The sequence below is a fragment of the Hemitrygon akajei genome, chromosome 8 (assembly GCF_048418815.1).
Source record: "Hemitrygon akajei chromosome 8, sHemAka1.3, whole genome shotgun sequence".
In the NCBI taxonomy this organism is placed as follows: Eukaryota; Metazoa; Chordata; class Chondrichthyes; order Myliobatiformes; family Dasyatidae; genus Hemitrygon; species Hemitrygon akajei.
The window spans coordinates 95,403,281-95,423,632 of NC_133131.1; the positions used below are offsets into that span (position 1 = coordinate 95,403,281).

A 20,352-nucleotide genomic window follows, 5' to 3' on the forward strand; every position below is an offset into this window, starting at 1 on the left:
GTCGAACGGACTGGTGGAATGCTTCCACCGTCACTTGAAGTCGGCTTTCATGGCCCGCCTGAGAGGACCCAACTGGGTGGACAAGCTTCCCTGGGTCCTGCTTGGAATTCGTACAGTGCCCAAAGAGGATCTGCACGCCTCGTCGGCCGAGTTGGTATACAGCGCACCCCTGGCCATCCCGGGAGAGTTCATACCAGCCCCAAGGAGACAAGAGGAAGAACCCTCAGCAGTCCTGGACAGGCTACGTGAAAGGTTCAGCAACCTGGCCCCCGTACCAACTTCACAGCACGGACTGACCCCGACCCACGTACCCAAAGAACTGTAAAACTGTAAGTTTGTGATTGTACGAAGGGGCGGACACCGGACGCCGCTACAGCGACTGTACGAGGGGCCGTTCAGGGTGATCAACAACAACGGGTCCACATACGTTCTGGACATTGGGGGGAAAGAGGTTTTCACAGTGGACCGACTCAAACCAGCCCATGTGGACTTGGCGCAGCCGGTTGAGGTTCATGCACTGCAACGCAGAGGCAGACCTCACAAACAGGGGCTGATCCAGACTGTGGACATTGGGGTATGTATCGCCCATTCTGGGGGGGGGGTTATGTGGCAACCCACCTTCTGTGCAGGTGAACCGGCTCACAAATAGCCAGCGCATGGGGGGAGACTTTGGTAATGCACCTCTGACGTCATTTCCGCCTGGAGAGGGCGGGCGCTAGGGATTTAAATACCAGCACCGCGAAGTTTGAATAAACTAGTCTCGAAACGACTTACCGACTGCATGTCGTTAATTCAGCACAGTGTAGCACATCGCTACACTAAATTAATTACAGAAATTATATAGACTAAAGGCTTCTGAAAAATGTACGCATAACTAAATTTTTAAATCATTTTTCAGAATTGCCAATTGCACAGAAATTATAAACATTCTTGTACAAGATTGGAGCATTAAATAAGTGGACAACTGAAAGACTGCTGTATGTTTACTCCAGGGAATAGTAATGACGATAATGGATAGTCAGTGGAATGAAGGGGGTGGAGAAAATCTCTTTCTCTGTGATTAATAGAAAAAAAGCATAGAATAAAAACATGCAACAACACAACAGTCTCATTACTAACATGACGTACAGCTGCATGTTCACGGAAAAAACAAACAAGGAAGCCAATCACAAGATTTTGCTTAACAAACTTTTGGAAAAAAAACCATGACCCAGAGACAAATGCATTCTCCTATCAAAAGAATTGCTATTACCTTTTCAGTATTGGATGCCTACATGTCTTATGGATTGCACAGTAACATGAATGAATCTAGGCACCGTTAAGGAAAATGAGAAGTTTGTATGTGTAATTAAGGTGAAGCATCCAGTGAGTGAACAGAAATAATATTAACGATTGGACATATTAGAGGCAATTATAGGAAGATACTATTGCTACACTAGAATAGATGAGGACGCCTAGGAAATGGAGGAATGAAGGAACAAGGCTACGTGAATATCAACATGTTAATTAGCAATGTAATTAATGAGTTGTGAAAAACCAGAACCTTCAGGTATTTGCCATGGTATATTTACTGCAACAGGTAGGAAATGTAGAAAACTGAAAGACCGGCTATTTGCTCAACAAGCAGTATTCATCTCTTGAAACATTTTGCACAGTTCTCATAATAATCTTGATCAGTTTTTCCTTGCAGGTTATTTCATTTTTTAAAAATATAAATAAATATAAATAGTACTGAACATTTTTAAAACAGACCTCAATCCAGGCCTTAAAACAGTCCTTCATGGAGTTGTTTACCTCTGGGTACCACAGGAAGTCCTGTATTGAAAAAAAGTACAAACACTAAGCAAAAAGGGTTTTACCCTTTAACAATTTGGACTAAGTGGCAAGATTATGAAAGTAGCTGCTTACATAGATTAAGCCAAATCATGAATAAGGACAAAAACTAGAAAGCAGGTGGGATATTATTCATATTCTATGCTTGCCTTTGATTCGTACACATTTTACAGTGATATCACTAGAAACAACAGGAGCAAAGATACTAATCTTCTTTGATTCTCCCTAGTTTGGAACAATGAGATCAACTGCAACCCTAAGAGCCTAGTAATAATCAGCTAAAGTGAAGGAAACAGATCAATTGAAAATCAATTGTTATACTGTGCAGCTAAGTAAATATACTCACTCTATTTACTCACAGATTATGGGGAGTCAAGGTGGTAGATCTCATCTGGTCCCTCAACACCACCTCTTTAGTCAAGATAGCACAGCAGCGACCCCACATCCTGAGGAGATTGAGGCGAATGAGATTTCACCGCCCCCCCCCCCCCCAATTCCAACCAATTTTTACAGAAGCAAGCACCATTGAGTGAATCCTGACCAGCTGCATCTCCATCTATTGCAGGAATTGCAAGGCATCTGACTAAAAGGCCCTACAAAGGATTACGAAGACTGCTGAGAGGATCATCGGGGTCTCTCTTCTACCCATCCCACATGTTTACTAGGAGCATTGCATACGCAGGGCCCTTAGCATTGCCAAGGATCCCTCCCATCTGTACAACAATCTCTTTGACCCCCTCCCCCCCATCCATCAGTGAGGCCTGGCTTCAACGCACAAGCCTACAGGTAAAGGTGGCAAGAATACAAGTGCAGCAGTAAATGGAGTGCACTCGGGGAAGACCCGGACAAGGTAATAGAGGTAGAAACAGCCACATTACTGGTGTTGCCCCAAACTCATTTAACTGTCAAATATGAAAAGTCTAGTTCAGTTTCACACAAAAAACAGGGAGAAAGATGGATTTGCTAGCTAGAAAATATAGCTTGTGACAGCTTTCCTTCACAAAAGAATAAAGCCATCAGAAGGATACAGTGAACACAAAGTACACTGCAGATGTTGTAGTCAAATCAACACGTACAAACAAGCTGGATGAACTCAGCAGGTTGGGCAGAATCCGTTGAAACGAGCAGTCAACATTTTGGGCTGAGACCCTTCGTCAGGTCTGAAGGAGGAGGGGGCAGGGGCCCCATAAAGAAGGTGGGGGAGGGTGGAAAACCAATCAGAGGAAAGGTCAAGGGGTGGGGGAGGGGAAAGGCAGGAGAGGTGAAGAAGGAATCTAAGGGGAAAGCACTATGGGTAGTAGAAGAAGGCAGAGTCATGAGTGACGTGATAGGCAGCTAGAAGAGGAGACAGAGTGAAAGTGGGATGGGGAAAGGGAGAGGGAGGGAATTACCGGAAGTTGGAGAACTCGATGTTCATACCAAGGGGCTGGAGACTACCCAGACAGTATATGAGGTGTTGATCCTCCAACCTGAGTTTGGCCTCATACATGGCCTCCTCTACTGCTGTGATGGTTTTCTACCCTCCCCCCACCTTCTTTATAGGGCCCCTGCCCCCTCCTTCTTCAGGCCTGACGAAGGATCTCGGCCTGAAACGTTGACTGCTTGTTTCCACGGATGATGCCCGACCTGCTGAGTTCATCCAGCTTGTTTGTTCATGTTAAGAAGGATACAGTGATTGTTCATATCAAAGACAGCACAGAGATTAAAAGAACAAGAATGGATAGAATCATGACCACAGCTTTTGACAGCTTTTTTGGCATTATTTGGAGGGATTTAAACTAGGAACCTCAAAAAAGATTTGCACAAATTTGTAGGCTTCAAGAATCTGAGAGCAATTTGAGCTTAGAAAGGGGGCAATAGTTTGCAAGGACAGGGAGGCACTAAAGTTCTTTTTGAATGGAGGGGTTGATTATGACTGATTTGTAGGATCAGGGCATGGTACCCAATCAGAAAGCAGCTACAAAGAGCAGAAATTAAACTGGATGGTCAGCGGTTTACTGGGAATAAGGCTAAGACAGGGTGAGATGTATTTCAGACAAGCTCAGTAGGGCAAGGGGAGGGGATGTAGGGAAACAGTCTAGTCATCCAAGAAGAATGCAAACTTATTGGTAGAAACAGTGGGGGGGGGGGGGTGGGTGTAGGAATTATAGAGAGAAAACTATTGCTGACTTTATAAAATTGCTAACCCACTCACCAGATTTTATCTAACTACAACATTAGGACATAGAAAAAATACTAGGACTTACAACTTTCAATGAACTACTTCCATCTTCAAAGGAAATATTTTCATGCTGTGAAAACAAAATAAGTAATTAAAATTTAAACAATGATATTCACATGAACAGTAAATTTTTAACAATCAGTTTCAAAACCATCAAAACTTCTGATTCTATATTCACTAGAAAGTTAATGTTCCCCACCCCCCCCCCCAACGCTTCTGATACTGAAACCAAGACTTATTACACCTTCAATTCTTACTCAAGCCAAGTTTACATATACTGCACAGAGGACAAGGTCTTGTTCATTTGGTGATATTGAAGTTGAAGACAACTTATCAATGGCATATGAAAAATTTTGAACCTTTTATAATGGATATAGAGCAGATTCAATTGTGAATAGAATTATAAAAAAACAAATTTTAATTTGTGTTTAGCTAAACAAGCTACATATGAAAAAATTTCAGCTAAATTTTGCACATTACTATTCTCTTGCAATATTCCTATACACTATATATCTGTACATTGTTAACTCAAAACTAAGTGTGCCCTGGTTAAATTAAGTAATTTTGAAGCACAGACATCTGGAACATAAAGAAATATGGAATTTTTTTCTTCCAGCTTCCCCACCACACCCCCCCCCCCCCCAACCCACATACACAAGAGAATCCCAGAGAGTTGCTGGTAGAGATAAATGTCCTTAGCAGGGTCTCAATACTTTACTGTAAGGAAAACCAGTATCTTATCCAAAATGTTTCATGAAGCTACTGAATACGTCAACCTTATGCATTGGACAATGATAATGCTGGCCTGTTCCTAACACTCCATGATACAGAAAATTGTATCTTAATGATAAGCACATAATACTCAACTTAAATGAAGACAAAATACAAGTTCGGCAAAATTCTAAAACATCAATCACTTAAGGACAAAATTAATGCTTTAAGTTGCAGCCAGGAACAAACTGTTATTAAAATTCATGTTGCTACCTTATCTGTTACTTCAACAAGGAAGAAACATGGCAATTGAACCATGTTTCCTTGGATAACTTATTTTACTTTCTATTCGTAGGCTTTGTAAGTTACTGGCAAGAGCACCTGCAATATTCATTTCTAATTATCCCCAAGCAGATAGCCTGAACAACTGCAAGCTTTGTGATAAGAGTTGAAACAAGGAATCCCAGATTAATCCAACAATGGAGAACCTAAATCTAGAGTGTACTTGGCTTTTGCTTGCTGGAGAAATTGTGAACTTCAAATTTCTCCCACACCTAAGAACTAATTCACAAAAATTCCAAGATTTTTCCTTTGCCATATGTTATCAATGTCTCTTCTCACTCCGAAATCTATGACAGCAAACTCAACATACACTATCAAAACGCTGAAGAGATGTGCGTTGGGGAGAAAGTGACAACACAATATAAGGTAGGGCCAAGAAGAAAGAACAAATTAAAAACAGAAAGTACTAAGAACATAATTAATTCATCCTATGTTCATTTTTGAGAATAAGAAATGGAGGCTTTTGAAGTAAACAAACTATTGATGCTGTATGTTGTGTAGTTAGATTTCCCAACTGTCTTGGAGAGAGCACTGCCTGGCTAACAAGAAATATAAAACAGACACAACTGGGTACTTTTTCTTCCCCGGTGGAAAGTCGTGGAACACAGGAAATAATCTTGGGGCCACAACTTTTTTACAATTTGCATAAATTAATATATGCAAAGATTCTGGTTACTAATTTGCTTTACAATGAAAATGGATAGGGAAGTAACATTTTGAAAAGTTCAAGTTCACTGTCATTCAACAGTAAACGTGTATACATATAGAGAATCAGATTATCGCCAACACGTCATGACATTTGTTAACTTAGCTGCAGCAGTACAATACAATACATGATAATATAGAAAGGAGAAGAAAAAAAAATAAGCAAATCAATTACAGGAAGTCCCTGAGTTACCAACGAGTTCCGTTCCTGAGTCCGTCTTTAAGTCGGATTTGTACATAAGTTAGAACAAGTACATCCGGTATTATTTAGTGTCAGTTAGTCAAAATTCTGTCTTAGTATATATTTTACCTTTCTATGCATATAAAACACTTAAGAAATGTATGTATTCCAATAATTAAACCACTGCGTTGCTTAGTAATAATTGTAGCTTTCATCAGGGCAGGGCCTTTCACATGTTCCATTATTCTCACTTTATCCTTCATCCTTTAAAATTGTCCCGATTGTTGACCGACTGTAGCCCAACGCTTTTCCAATGACAAATGAAGTTTCACCACTTTCCAAACGCTTTATTATTTCCACTTTATTTTCAATCATGATCGCTTCCCGTCAACGGAACAGGAACACCGCGGGCGGCGGGTCCCGAGCTCCTAAGGACCACTGCACTGAATTCCCTGGGTCCTAAATTCCACCGCACTGAGACAGGTTAAGTGGGACAAGTGGGGGCTGTGCTGGGTTTGGGTATTTGATCCTCCTCAATATTCCGCTTGGGAATTTAAACTGGAGGTGGCAGTGGTTTTTTTTACGAGGTTGAGTTGCAAGCTCGACATCAACCCGGCGCGCTCAGAAGCAGTCTGTCATTGGATCAAAATCGGGAACCTGCGTCCTCGAGCCCGACGCAGATCTCACTGTGACACCAGCCGACCAGAAAATGGTGGGGGGAGGGTCAGGGTGAATCTTGCTAAGAAAAATTTAAGCCAAATACAAAGTTACACACTCAACACAGCGTCAATGGCACAAATTAAAATGGTGGAAGGCGTCGTGATCCAACTTAAAATGGCAGACGGCATCGCGATATGACTTAGAATGGCGGACGGCGTACTCCTTCCTTGGTTCGTAAGTATGAGTCGTTCATAAGTCAGATGTTCGTAACTCGGGGACTACCTGTACCACAGGTATATATGCTCAGACCTCACACAGCATTGATTCATTACAACAGTTATTCAATTCTTTATTGAAAATTTTAAATATGACAAATTCATTCTAAAAAACACTTAAAACTTCCCAAAAGCAGCTGCCATTACAGTAAACATTCGATCGGCCAATGAGTGTGCTTTACATACGCTCTGAGCCACTCACAGCCAATCACGTATCAGGTCACGCACTGTCTCCCTGCATTCTTGCCTCCCTGCCAATTTATTCAATTTCTTTCACCCATAATGTCTGGAAAATGGCCTACAACTTTTAATGAGGGCGGTGCATCCAAGATGTTTAGGAAAAGCATTAGCATAGATGTGAAACTGCAAGTGATATGCATTTGGATGCTGGTGAATATTGGGTTGATATTGGCACCTTTGAAATTTACAATGTTCATCGATAAAAGGACACACAACCTCGTCCCTCCTCTAAGATGTAACCAACACCCCTTCCCTCCGCTGCTGCCCCACTGACATATAGGTTAGGCCTATTTGCATGTTTGCTACTCCAAGAAATTACTGTGTATACAGAAAATAATATATCATATATCTCAGGTTTGATTTATTTTTTTAATCAGGCACACGTCCTTTTACATAATGTTAAAATGACCCCACGTAGTATTGATTTATATAACACTTCATCTCCGAGGAATGCATCCTCAGCATTAAGTGGGGTCTGAGTGTACACATGTATTTTACATAAATTAAAAATAATGCAAAAACAGAAGTAGCAGTATTTTTTTAAAAATTAAGTCATATTCATGGGTTCAATGTCCATTTAAGAGTCATATGGCAGAAGGGAAAAAACTGTTCCTGACGTTGTGTGGATGCCTTCAGGTTTCTGTACGTCCTTCCTAACGGTAACAATAAAGAGGGCATGCCCTGGGTGATCGGGGCCTTTAATAATGGATGTCACATTTCTGAGGCACTGCTCCTTGAAGATGTCTTGGATACTCAGAGGCTAGTACCCAACGTGAAGCTGACTAATTTTACAACTTTCTGTAGCTTCTTTTGGTCTTGTGCAGGTGCACACACTGCCACCCCCATACCAGACAGTGCTGCAGCTTGACAGAAAGCTCTCCACTGTATATCTACAGAAGTTTGAGTGTTATAGGTGAAAAACCAAATTTCTTTAAACTCCAAATGAAATATAGCCACGGTCTTGTCTTCTTTATAGTTGCATCGACATGCAAATTTGCTGGGACCAGGTTAGATTCTCAGAGATCCTGACACCCAGGAACTTGAAGTTGCTCACTCTATCCTCTTCTGATCGCTCTATGAGGATTGGTATGTGTTCCTTCATCTTACCCTTCCTGGTCTACAATCAGTTCTTTCATCTTACTGACATTAAGTGCAAGGTCTGATGTCTCTCTGATACAACACTCTAGCTCTGAGATCTTCGATTTTATTTACTAGGGACTGTACATTTGCAGTAAGATGGGTGGCATTGGGAGTCGAAAACTGTTTTCTTAAATGCACCTGAATCTCTGACTGGCAGCAAGGGCTCCGGCTAGAAGTAGGCCACAATTGGCATTATTTCCGTCGGTTTTAAGCAGCGATAGATTATTCAATTGCATTAAGAGATCTTTATTAATTGTACATTTCTTGAAAGCAGTTGTGATTCTCAGCTGTATCCGGCTGAAATGGGAATATTTAATTGTATCCACTGAGCTGTGCTGCATGAGATAGGCTTTAAGGAAGCCAAAGGAAACAACGTTCCTCAAGGACCAAGAAGCAAAACGCAGCACATATATCACATAGGGCACATAAGGTATTTACAGTTAAAAAGTATTATGTTGATATATAAGTTGACATGAAGTCCATATAAAACACACAGTTAAATACACAACAGTTCTAATGCTGTCATAAATCATGTGAGCTGAATAGTAACAGGGTGTTCAGAAATCTCACTGCCTGGGGGAAGAAGCTGTTACCCAGCCTAACAGTCCTTGTTCTTATGCTGCAGTAACTTCAAACTGACGGTAGGAAGTCAAAGAGATTGTGGGACAGATGGGAGAGGTCCTTAACAATGCTGAGGGCATTGTCAAGAAGAGATATAGTGTTCGAGTGATTGGGCTAAAAATCCAGCAATTAAAGTATAATGGGGTAAACATGAAATTGTGTATTTTGACAGGAAAAGCAAAATCCTATTTTCTACATGGTGAGAATCTGAGACCGTGAAGGATTTTAATAGGCCAGATGTGGAGATAATTGTGTGAAGATCTGGAACTAAGGATCAGTGTTTAAAGATAAGGAGTCGTACATTTATGATAGAGAAGAGTCATTATTTTCTCTCAAAGAGGGTCTCAAGTTTTTGGAACACTTTTTCCAAAAGGCAGTGCGAGCAGAAATTTTAAATATTTTTAAAGCAGCCGTTGATGGATTCTTAACAAACAGTCAAGATGGCGCCTGCGAACAACACTTCCACCACCGACATCTTCTGGATTGACCATGAAACCATTTACTTCATTTCTGGTTTTTGTCCAGACTGTGATTCTGGAACTGTTAGAGCCTGTGATTAGCAGTTCAGAGATCGTTTGGGTGCTTCAGCGCTCTGCAGTCTCCGTAGAGGATTCCAGGAGGCAGAGGCAGCGAGCGCGAACCTTGTGGTGAGGGGACTGCGGGAGGGAGCATGAGTTGAATTTCGACTCCGTTTCGCTGATTAAAGTGAGGAGGGAGATTGAAACATCAAGGCGAATGCAGAGGGTGAGCATCAGCTGCCAGCCTTTTGATTGCTGGTGGGATCGCTCTGCTGTCGGAGAGGGAAGAGGCTGCTGCTGTGCCTGGAGAATGTTACCCAGGTTTTCAGCATTTTGGTTATGGACTTGGACTATTGGTTTCTTTTCAGTCTTAATTTTTTTTATATTCTATGTTTTCTGTCCGATCTTTCTTGTTTTTTTTGTGGATGGGGAGGGGGATTTGAGGGATCAATATGCCTGTTCAATTTTTGTACATTTTTTGTGCGAGGAGGAAGGATTTGGGGGTTGATAACTGTGCTGCAATTCTTTTCTTTCTTGGTCTTGTGCCTAGCTGGAGACAAAGGATTTCAGAAGCTGTATACTTTGATAATAAATGAACCTTTTAACAAGCAAAGCCTGAAAAATTACTAGCGGAAGAGGAAGCAGAGCTGAGGATGATATCAGATCCAATTATTAAATGCTGGAACAAGCTTGAAGGACTGAGTGGTTTAACCTTGCTCTGAATTCATAAGAATAAATGTAGTTCATATTAAGCTGCAGTTAATGCAGACACATGAGGCGTTGGTGAGGAACGACTGCTTTTGGATTTCTTTTCTAAAAATTGACACTTTTCCTAAAGAGTAAGTATAGTGTAGATTCACAAGCTTGGTTCCTCAAAGGTGGTTTTGTTGAATGAGAAACAATTGTGTAGACTCAGCTCTTAATTTCCAGAATTCAGAAGAATGAAATGTGATGTTGGAACTTGGAAAATTCTTATGGAGCTCAACAGGGTGCTTGCAAGGAGGCTGAAGAGTCCAGAACTACAGGGTTACAGTCACAGAGTAATGGCAGACCGAACAGGACTAAGACAAGGAGATATTTTCACACACAGAATGTGGAATCCTTTACGCAGATTGCTGTAGAGTTCAGTCAATGTTATCATTCAAAACAGCAAAAAATTTCTGAATATTAAGGGAATTAAGTAATATAAGGATGATAAAGAAAAATGCCATTTAGGACTGATTCTTCAACATCAATCTGGCAAATGGCTAAACAGACTTAAAGCAAGAGATGGCTGACTCATCTTGCTCTTAACTCTTCTGCTTTGAAGCAAATGATCCATGGGAGCAGAGAATAAACAAGTGCCTATGAGATCTTTTAGAAAGATAAAATGATTTATACAAGTACACTTAATAAGGATAAAGAATTGGAGAAGGGAGAAAAAACATTGTAGAGAGGGTGGAATGGCATTAGTTGGATAAAAGGAACATCACTGATTGGGTGGGACAGAACTGCCAAGGTAATAATCTGTGAAGTAGCCACCTGGTTGACAGATTAGTAAACAGTTACTGCCTCAGCTGCTAGACAGTTCCTATAACCTTGATCGGTATTTCATAGATTTTATAGGTCTTTTTATTTGCTTTCTCTCTAATTGCACATATTAATGTTACAACCAGATGGCTTTATCAACAACTTATCACTCTGCCAAGTTATCCTATCCTATCAGACATTACCTTTGTTTTACCTATCCCTCCCTCCCAAGCCTATTATGCAACTTAAAAAGAACTTGTTTGCTGTCCCTCCTGACTCTGAGACAACCCATCAACTGCCTGTCTTTCTACAGATGTTGCCTCAATGACTATCGTACAGTAGCACTCACAGCTAATGCAATGAAGTGCTTTGAGAGATTGGTCATGTTCATAATCAACTCCTGCCTAAACAAGGACCTGGGCCCTCTGCAATTTGCCTCTCGCCAAATGCCTATGTCAGGCTGCAGTTTACTGACCGCAGCTCAGTGTTCAACACAATAAAAGTTCAAAGTAAATTATTATTAAAGTACATGTACGTCACCATGGAAAAACCCCAAGATTCATTTTCTTGTGGGCATATTCAATAAAACTGTAGAATAATAACCAATACAGAACTAATGAAAGACTTCCCAACCAGGGCATTCAACCACAGTAAAGACGACAACAAACAGTGCAAATACAAAAAGAAGAAATAGTAAGTATCGGTAACATGAGATGAAGAGTCCTTGAAAGCAAGTTCACTGGTTGTTCACCAACCACCAAGCACATCTTTCCCTCCGTCCCCCTTTCTGCTTTCCGCAGGGATCACTCCCTACACCACTCCCTTGTCCATTCATCGTCGTCCCCCCTCCCAATGATCTCCCTCCCGGCACTTATCCTTGTAAGCGGAACAAGTGCTACAGCTGCCCTTACGCTTCCTCCCTCACCACCATTCAGGGCCCCAGACAGTCCTTCCAGGTGAGGCAACACTTCACCTGTGAATCCGCTGGTGCATCCAGTGCTCCCGGTGCGGCCTTCTATATATCGGTGAGCCACACATTTTAATTCCACGTCCCATTCCCATTCCGATATGTCAATCCATGGCCTCCTCTACTGTTGAGATGAAGCCACATTCAGGTTGGAGGAACAACACCTTATATTCCGTCTGTATAGCCTCCAACTTGATGGCATGAACATTGATTTCCCTAACTTCTGTTAATGCCCCTCCTCCCCTTCCTACCCATCCCTAATTTTTATTTTTTTCTCTCTCTCTTTCCCTCTCACAATAACTCCTTGCATGTTCTCCATCTTCCGCTGGTGCTCCCCTCCACTTTCTTTCTTCCAAGATCTTCCGTCCTGTGATACTCCCCTTTCTCCAGCCTTGTATCCCTTTTGCCAATCAACTTCCCAGCACTTAGCTTCATCCCCCCCCCCACCCCCACCCCCTGTCTTCTCCTATCATTTCGGGTCTCCCCCTCTCTCTCCCCCACTTTCAAATCTCTTACTGTCTCTTTTTTCCGTTAGCCCTGACGAAGGGTTGACTGTACTTCTTCCTATAGATGCTGCCTGGCCTGCTGCGTTCCACCAGCATTTTGTGCGTGTTGCTTGAATTTCCAGCATCTGCAGATTTTCTCGTGTTCACTGGTTGTGTGAACATTTCAATGATGGGTCAAGTGAAATTGACTGGGTATCCCTATTGGTTCAAGAGCCTGTTGGTTGAGGGATAATAACAGTTCCTGAACCTGGTGGTGTGAGTCTTGAGGTTCTTGTACACTCTTTCTGATGGCAGTAGCGAGAAGAGAGCATGTACTGGGTGGTGAGGGACCCAGATGACGGATGTTGCTTTCCTGTGACAGCAGTTCATGTAGACGTGCTCACTGTTTGGGAGGGCTTTACCTATGATGGACTGTGTTGTATCTACTACTGTATCTAAGATTTTCCATTCAGGGCATTGATATTTCCATACCAGGCTGTGATGTAGCCAATCAATATACTCTCTATTGCTCATCTATAAGTTTGTGAAAGCCTTAGATATCCTACGGAAATAGAGGCATTATGGTACTTTCTTTGTAATTGCATTTGCATGCTGGGCCCAGGACAGGCCCTCCAAAATAATAACACCTAGGAATTTAAAGTTGCTAACCCTCTCCACCTCTGATCCTCCGATGAGGACTGGCTCACAGACCTCTGGTTATGTCCTCCTGCAGTCAATAATCAGCTCCTTGGTCATCTTGCCGACAATGAGTATGATGTTGTTGTTATACCACTACTCACGCAGATTTTCAATCTCCTTCCTATATGCTGATTTATCACCTCCTTTGATTTGGCCTATGACAGTGGAGTTGACAAGCAAATTGAATATGACACTGGAGCTGTGCTTAGCCACACAGTCATAAGTATAAAGTGAGTAGGGCAGGGTAAAGCACATAGCCTTGTGGTGTACCTGTGCTGATGGAGACCGTGAAGGAGATGTTGTTGTCAATCTGACAAGGAAGTAAATCTGGGATCCAATTGTATAAGAAGGTATTGCAGCCAAGGTCTTGGAACTTATTAATTTTGAGGGGATGATTATAATGAATGCTAAGATGTAGTTGCTAAAGAGCATCCTGATGTATGCACCTTTGCAATCCAGATGTTCCAGGGTTCAGCGAAGAGCCAATGCAATGGCATCTGCTGTGGACCTGTTGCTCCAATAGCCAAATAGGAATGGATCTGAATCGCTTCTCAGGCAGGAGCTGATATGTCTCATTGCCAACCTCTCAAAACACTTCATCACTGTGGATATAAGTGCTACTGGACGACAGTCATTGACTCAGATCACCACACTCTTCTTGGGCACCGGTATAACTGAAGCCTGCTTGAAGCAGCTGGGTACCACACACTGCCAAAACGAGAGGTTAAAGATCTCAGTGAACACACCAGCCCATTGATCAGCACAGGTCTTTAGTCTTTGGCCAGGTATCCCATCTGGGCCGGATGCTCTTCATGGGTTCACCCCCCGAAGGCTCCTCACACACATCGGATTCAGTAACTGAAACCATAGGATCGTTAGGGGATAGGGGAGTTTGTGATGGCCCCTCCATCTTTTGACAAAGTGAGCAAAGAAGGCATTGAGCTCATATGGACTGAAGCCCTACTGTCCCCTACGTCACTTAATTTAAGTTTATAAGACATGGTAGTATTCAAGCCCTGCCATGAGCCTTCTCAAACTTTTTGCCTTGGAGACACCTTTGAAATAATTCTTAGGTGTCAGGGAACCCCTGTGTAAAAATTAAATCTACAGCTCACAGTACATTAGCATGATCTAAATTATAAGTTTCCTTTTAAGTCCAAGAATCTTGTCACTTGAAGTCAAAACATTTTCTCCAGAGCCTTGGAGAGACTTGTTTAACTAGTTCCTATGATGAAAAATGTCTGCTCAGTAGGCTAGTTTCTGCAGCCATTCTTCATCTTCAAAGTACTCAGCGATATCTGGCTTACTACTTTCTTGAAAGTACTACTGCAATTCACCTTTCAGCTCAAACACCCTGTTGAGAATCTTCCTCCACTAAGCCACCGGATTTCTGTATGTAGCGGGAGACTGGTGTGCTCTTTGTCTAGATTTTCACTCAGTTGTTTGACATTCTCGAGTAAGCTGGTCTTTAATAAAGTTAACCAATTTTTGTAGTATCATTCAGAAGTTCTTTCATTTCATCTCCAAGAGTTTTTGACACCAGCACCTCTCTGTGAAGCACTGTGTTGTGACAATGTCAGGGTTTTCTTTTCTTTACAAGAAAAATGAAATCACTCATGGAGTCAAGTATTGATGGGGCACCATCAGTGCAGATGCCAACACAGATCATTTGTTTCCAGATATGAAGACCGAACATTAAGTATATCTTGGCCTTTGCTTGTTTCAGGCAGCTCTTTGCAACAGAAAAAGTTTTCTTGAATTGAACCATCATTTGCAAATCTTACAAATGCTACAACATGACATCTATTGGTGAAATCTGTTGACTCATCAACCTGGATAGAGAAGCTGTTGTTTTTCAGTTTATCACACAAAACCTCTCCATGTAACATGTCATCAATATATGTTGTCTCATAGTAGTGCTGTTTGAGAGGGAAACCTTTTCAATTTCTCGTACTGCATCTTGTCCTAGCATTTTACCCACTATAATTTTACATGCTGGTATTATTAGGTTCTAAGCAGATGACTTTTCATTTTCTGGGTAATAATGAAAATTACGTCTCTAATTTTCTACTACACTGGTAGAGTTTGTTCACTCCCATAAGTCAGATATATGGTAGATAAAGGGAAGGTGGAGGAGGTAATTTGGGAGGGAAAGGCTGATGTCACAGCCCAAGTTGGGCAAACCCATTCAATGCTCAGAAAATGCACTTCACACTCATCAGCCTACCATCCTCCCCTCCGCACAATACAGCACTCACGAATTATCAACAGCCTCTCTCTCCTATCTCACATCAAAAACTGAGAGTGGACTCACCAAGTAAACACAGTACTGTGCACTGCCATACTAGACTGAGAGAGCACTAACAAAATTGCTAACAGGGCTGCCTGGCTACTGCCCACCACTGGGAGCACTAGCATTGTGCAAAGTTCAGAAAACTTTCAATTTTTTTTTTTAATCATGATCTCTCACAGGACCCTGGCTGAGAAACCCTGCTTGCCACAACAGTCAAGCATCCTTTGTTGATTCAAGTTTAGTCTGGAAATGCCACTTTGCCCGTAAAATGGCTTTCTGGGGATTATACCTGGACCTCCTGTAACTTTGTTGGTCAGCAAACTTGAATGCCTCTTGTCTGGCTCTCAGCAGATTTTGGATCTCATGTTTCATCCAAGGCTTGTGATAGGGGAAAACTCTAAATGATTTTGTAGGGACACACTCGTCTACAGCTGCTTTAGTAAAGTCCTTTACAACCATGGTGTATTTATTCAGATCCCAGATGAGTCATTGAACACGCCCCAGTCCATTTCGAGTTCACTGACTCAAAGCAATCCTATAGTCACTCCACTGCCTCCCACGCCCAACTCTTTGTTGTCTTAATCTCCGGTGCTTTATTCCTTAGCTTCTACCTGTACGCATGTAGAAGGGCCGGCAAGTGATCCAATTTCCCGAAGTGTAGATTGGGCATGGACTGATGGGTATTCCTTATCTTCGTATCATACCCTCAGTTGTAATCAAGAAGCTTCAAAACCTGAACCTCTGTACTTTCCTTTGCAAGTGGATCCTTGATTTCCTCACTGGCAGACCACAGTCAATGTAGATCGGAAATAACACCTCTCACTGACAATTCAAAACTGAAGCATCTCAAAGATGCGTGCTTAGCTCACTGTTCTGCTCTCTACACCCAAGATTATGTGTTTAGGCACAGCTCAAACGGCATCTATAAATTTGCCACCGAGAACAATTGTTCACAGAATTTCAGAGGGTGACAAGGAGGCATACAGGAATGAGATAGATCAGCTGGTTGAGTGGTGTCGCAACAACAACTTTGCGCTCAACATCAGCAAGAAATTGATGTGGACCAGAAAAGGGAAGTCAAGGGAACACACGTCTCAATGAGGGATCAGAAGTAGAAAAGGTGAGCAGTTTCAAGGTTCTGGGTGTCAATATCTCTAAGAATTAATGCTGGGCCCAACATATTGATGCAATTACAAAGAAGGCACAACAGTGGCTATACTTCATGAGCTTGAGAAGAATTAATGTATCACCAAGGCACTTGTAAATTTCTGCAGATATACGGCAGTGAGCATTTTAACTGGTTGCATCATCATACGGTACAGAGAGGCCACTGCACAGGATCGGAAGAAGTTGCAGAAAGCTGTAAACTTAGTCAGCCCCATCATGGACGCTAGCCTCCCTAGCATCCAGGTCACCTTCAGAAGGTGATGCCTCAGAAAGGGAGCATCTATCCCCATCACCCAGGACATGCCCTCTTCCCACTGCTACCAGTAAGGTGGTGGTACAGGAGCCTGAAGACAGACACAGACACAGACACACACACAGACACACACACACAGACACACAGACACACAGACACACACACACACACACAGACACACACACACACACACACACACACACACACACACACAGTTTCAGGAACAACTTCTCCCCTTCCCCCATCAGATTTCTGAATGGACAATGAACCCATGAACACTAGCTCAGTATTTTTCCCTCTCTTTTGTGCAACTTATTTAATACAATTTTCTTTATATATACTTTTTATTATAACTTACGGTTTTTAAATATTGCAGTGCACTTTTACCATATAACCATATAACAATCACAGCATGGAAACAGGCCATTCTGGCCCTCCTAGTCCGTGCCAAACTCTTAATCTCACCTAGTCCCACCTACCCGCACTCAGCCCATAACCCTCCACTCCTTTCCTGTCCATATACCTATCCAATTTTACCTTAAATGACACAACTGAACTGGCCTCTACTACTTCTACAGGAAGCTCATTCCACACAGCTATCACTCTCTGAGTAAAGAAATACCCCCTCGTGTTTCCCTTAAACTTTTGCCCCCTAACTCTCAAATCATGTCCTCTCGTTTGAATCTCCCCTACTCTCAATGGAAACAGCCTATTCACGTCAACTCTATCTATCCCTCTCAAAATTTTAAATACCTCGATCAAATCCCCTCTCAACCTTCTACGCTCCAATGAATAGAGACCTAACTTGTTCAACCTTTCTCTGTAACTTAAGTGCTGAAACCCAGGTAACATCCTAGTAAATCGTCTCTGCACTCTCTCTAATTTATTGATATCTTTCCTATAATTCGGTGACCAGAACTGTACACAATATTCCAAATTTGGCCTTACCAATGCCTTGTACAATTTTAACATTACATCCCAACTTCTGTACTCAATGCTCTGATTTATAAAGGCCAGCGTTCCAAAAGCCTTCTTCACCACCCTATCTACATGAGACTCCACCTTCAGGGAACTATGCACTGTTATTCCTAGATCTCTCTGTTCCACTGCATTCCTCAATGCCCTACCATTTACCCTGTATGTTCTATTTGGATTATTCCTGCCAAAATGTAGAACCTCACACTTCTCAGCATTAAACTCCATCTGCCAACGTTCAGCCCATTCTTCTAACCGGCATAAATCTCCCTGCAAGCTTTGAAAACCCACCTCATTATCCACAACACCTCCTACCTTAGTATCATCAGCATACTTACTAATCCAATTTACCACCCCATCATCCAGATCATTTATGTACATTACAAACAACAATGGGCCCAAAACAGATCCCTGAGGCACCCCGCTAGTCACCGGCCTCCATCCCGATAAACAATTATCCACCACTACTCTCTGGCATCTCCCATCTAGCCACTGTTGAATCCATTTTATTACTCCAGCATTAATACTTAACGACTGAACCTTCTTAACTAACCTTCCATGTGGAACTTTGTCAAAGGCCTTGCTGAAGTCCATATAGACTACATCCACTGCCTTACCCTCGTCAACATTCCTCGTAACTACTTCAAAAAATTCAATAAGGTTTGTCAAACATGACCTTCCACACACAAATCCATGCTGGCTATTCCTAATCAGATCCTGTCTATCCAGATAATTATAAATACTATCTCTAAGAATACTTTCCATTAATTTACCCACCACTGATGTCAAACTGACAGGTCTATAATTGCCAGGCTTACTTCTAGAACCCTTTTTAAACAATGGAACCACATGAGCAATACGCCAATCCTCCGGCACAATCCCCGTTTCTAATGACATCTGAAAGATCTCCGTCAGAGCTCCTGCTATCTCTACACAAACTTCCCTCAAGGTCCTGGGGAATATCCTGTCAGGACCCGGAGATTTATCCACTTTTAAATTTCTTAAAAGCGCCAGTACTTCCACCTCTTTAATTGTCATAGGTTCCATAACTTCCTTACTTGTTTCCCACACCTTACACCATTCAATATCCTTCTCCTTAGTGAATACCGAAGAGAAGAAATCGTTCAAAATCTCACCCATCTCCCTCGGCTCCACACATAGCTGACCACCCTGATTCTCTAAGGGACCAATTTTATCCCTCACTATCCTCTTGCTTTTAATATAACTGTAGAAGCCTTTCGGATTTACTTCCACCTTATTTGCCAAACCAAACTCGTAACTTCTTTTAGCTTTTCTAATCTCTTTCTTAAGTTTCCTTTTACATTCTTTATATTCCTCGAGCAATTCCTTTACTCCATGCTGCCTATATCTATTGTAGACATCCCTCTTTTTTCGAACCAAGTTTCTAATATCCCTTGAAAACCATGGCGCTTTCAAACCTTTAACCTTTCCTTTCAACCTAACAGGAACATAAAGATTCTGTACCCTCATAATTTCACCCTTAAATGACCTCCATTTCTCTATTACATCCTTCCCATAAAACAACTTGACCCAATCCACTCTCTCTAAATCCCTGCGCATCTCCTCAAAGTTAGCCTTTCTCCAATCAAAAATCTCAACTCTAGGTCCAGTCCTGTCCTTCTCCATAATTATATTGAAGCTAATGCTATTGTGATCACTGGACCCAAAGTGCTCCCCAACACATACATCTGTCAGCTGACCTATCGCATTCCCTAACAGGAGATCCAACACTGCCCCATCTCTAGTTGGTACTTCTATGTATTGTTGCAAAAAACTATCCTGCACACATTTCACAAACTCTAAACCATCCAGCCCTTTTACAGAATGAGCTTCCTAATCTATGTGTGGAAAATTAAAATCTCCCACAATCACCACCTTGTGTTTACTACAAATATCTGCTATCTCCTTACACATTTGTTCTTCCAACTCACGCTCCCCATTAGGTGGCCTATAATACACTCCTATCAGTGTTACTACACCTTTCCCATTCCTCAATTCCACCCAAATAGCCTCCCTAGAGGAGCTCTCTAATCTATCCTTCCAAAGCACCGCCATAAGATTTTCTCGGACAAGCAATGCGACACCTCCTCCTCTGGCCCCTCCTACTCTATCACACCTGAAGCAACTAAATCCAGGAATATTTAGTTGCCAATCACACCCTTCCTGCAACCATGTTTCACTAATAGCTACCACATCATAATTCCAGGTATCAATCCACGCTTTAAGCTCATCCACCTTTCTAACAATGCTCCTAGCATTAAAATAGATACATTTAAGATACTCTCCACCTCCTCCTCTCTTTTCATCCCTAGCAATGCATTCAAATTTATTATCCTTTTCTTTCTTCTCCCCTACATCTTCGGGCTGAGCGCATCCCTTCTCCATCACCTGCCTTTCCTCCCTCACACACTGTCTACTTACTTGCTCTACTGGTGAACTAACCTCCTCTCCCATAGTTTCCTCAAATTGATTTCCGCCGCCCCATCTTACTAGTTTAAAGTCTGCCCTGTAGCCCTAGCAAACCTCTCTGCTAGGA

At 42.0% G+C, this 20,352-nt stretch overlaps 1 protein-coding gene across 3 annotated transcripts in view; it reads right to left on the minus strand.

The window, feature by feature from the left end:
- The window catches only part of casd1 (CAS1 domain containing 1), a 100,925-nt gene that overhangs the window by 28,837 nt on the left and 51,736 nt on the right, over positions 1-20,352 (minus strand). For 2 of the 3 annotated variants that reach the window (XM_073054206.1, XM_073054207.1), the window contains 2 exons: positions 4,080-4,124; positions 1,753-1,815 (listed from right to left, as the gene is read on the minus strand). In XM_073054206.1, the coding sequence (XP_072910307.1) occupies positions 1,753-1,815; positions 4,080-4,124 (108 nt within the window). Of the gene's footprint in view, positions 1-1,752; positions 1,816-2,192; positions 2,237-4,079; positions 4,125-20,352 lie in introns of those variants that run through there. The other variant, XM_073054209.1, reaches the window with a different exon arrangement.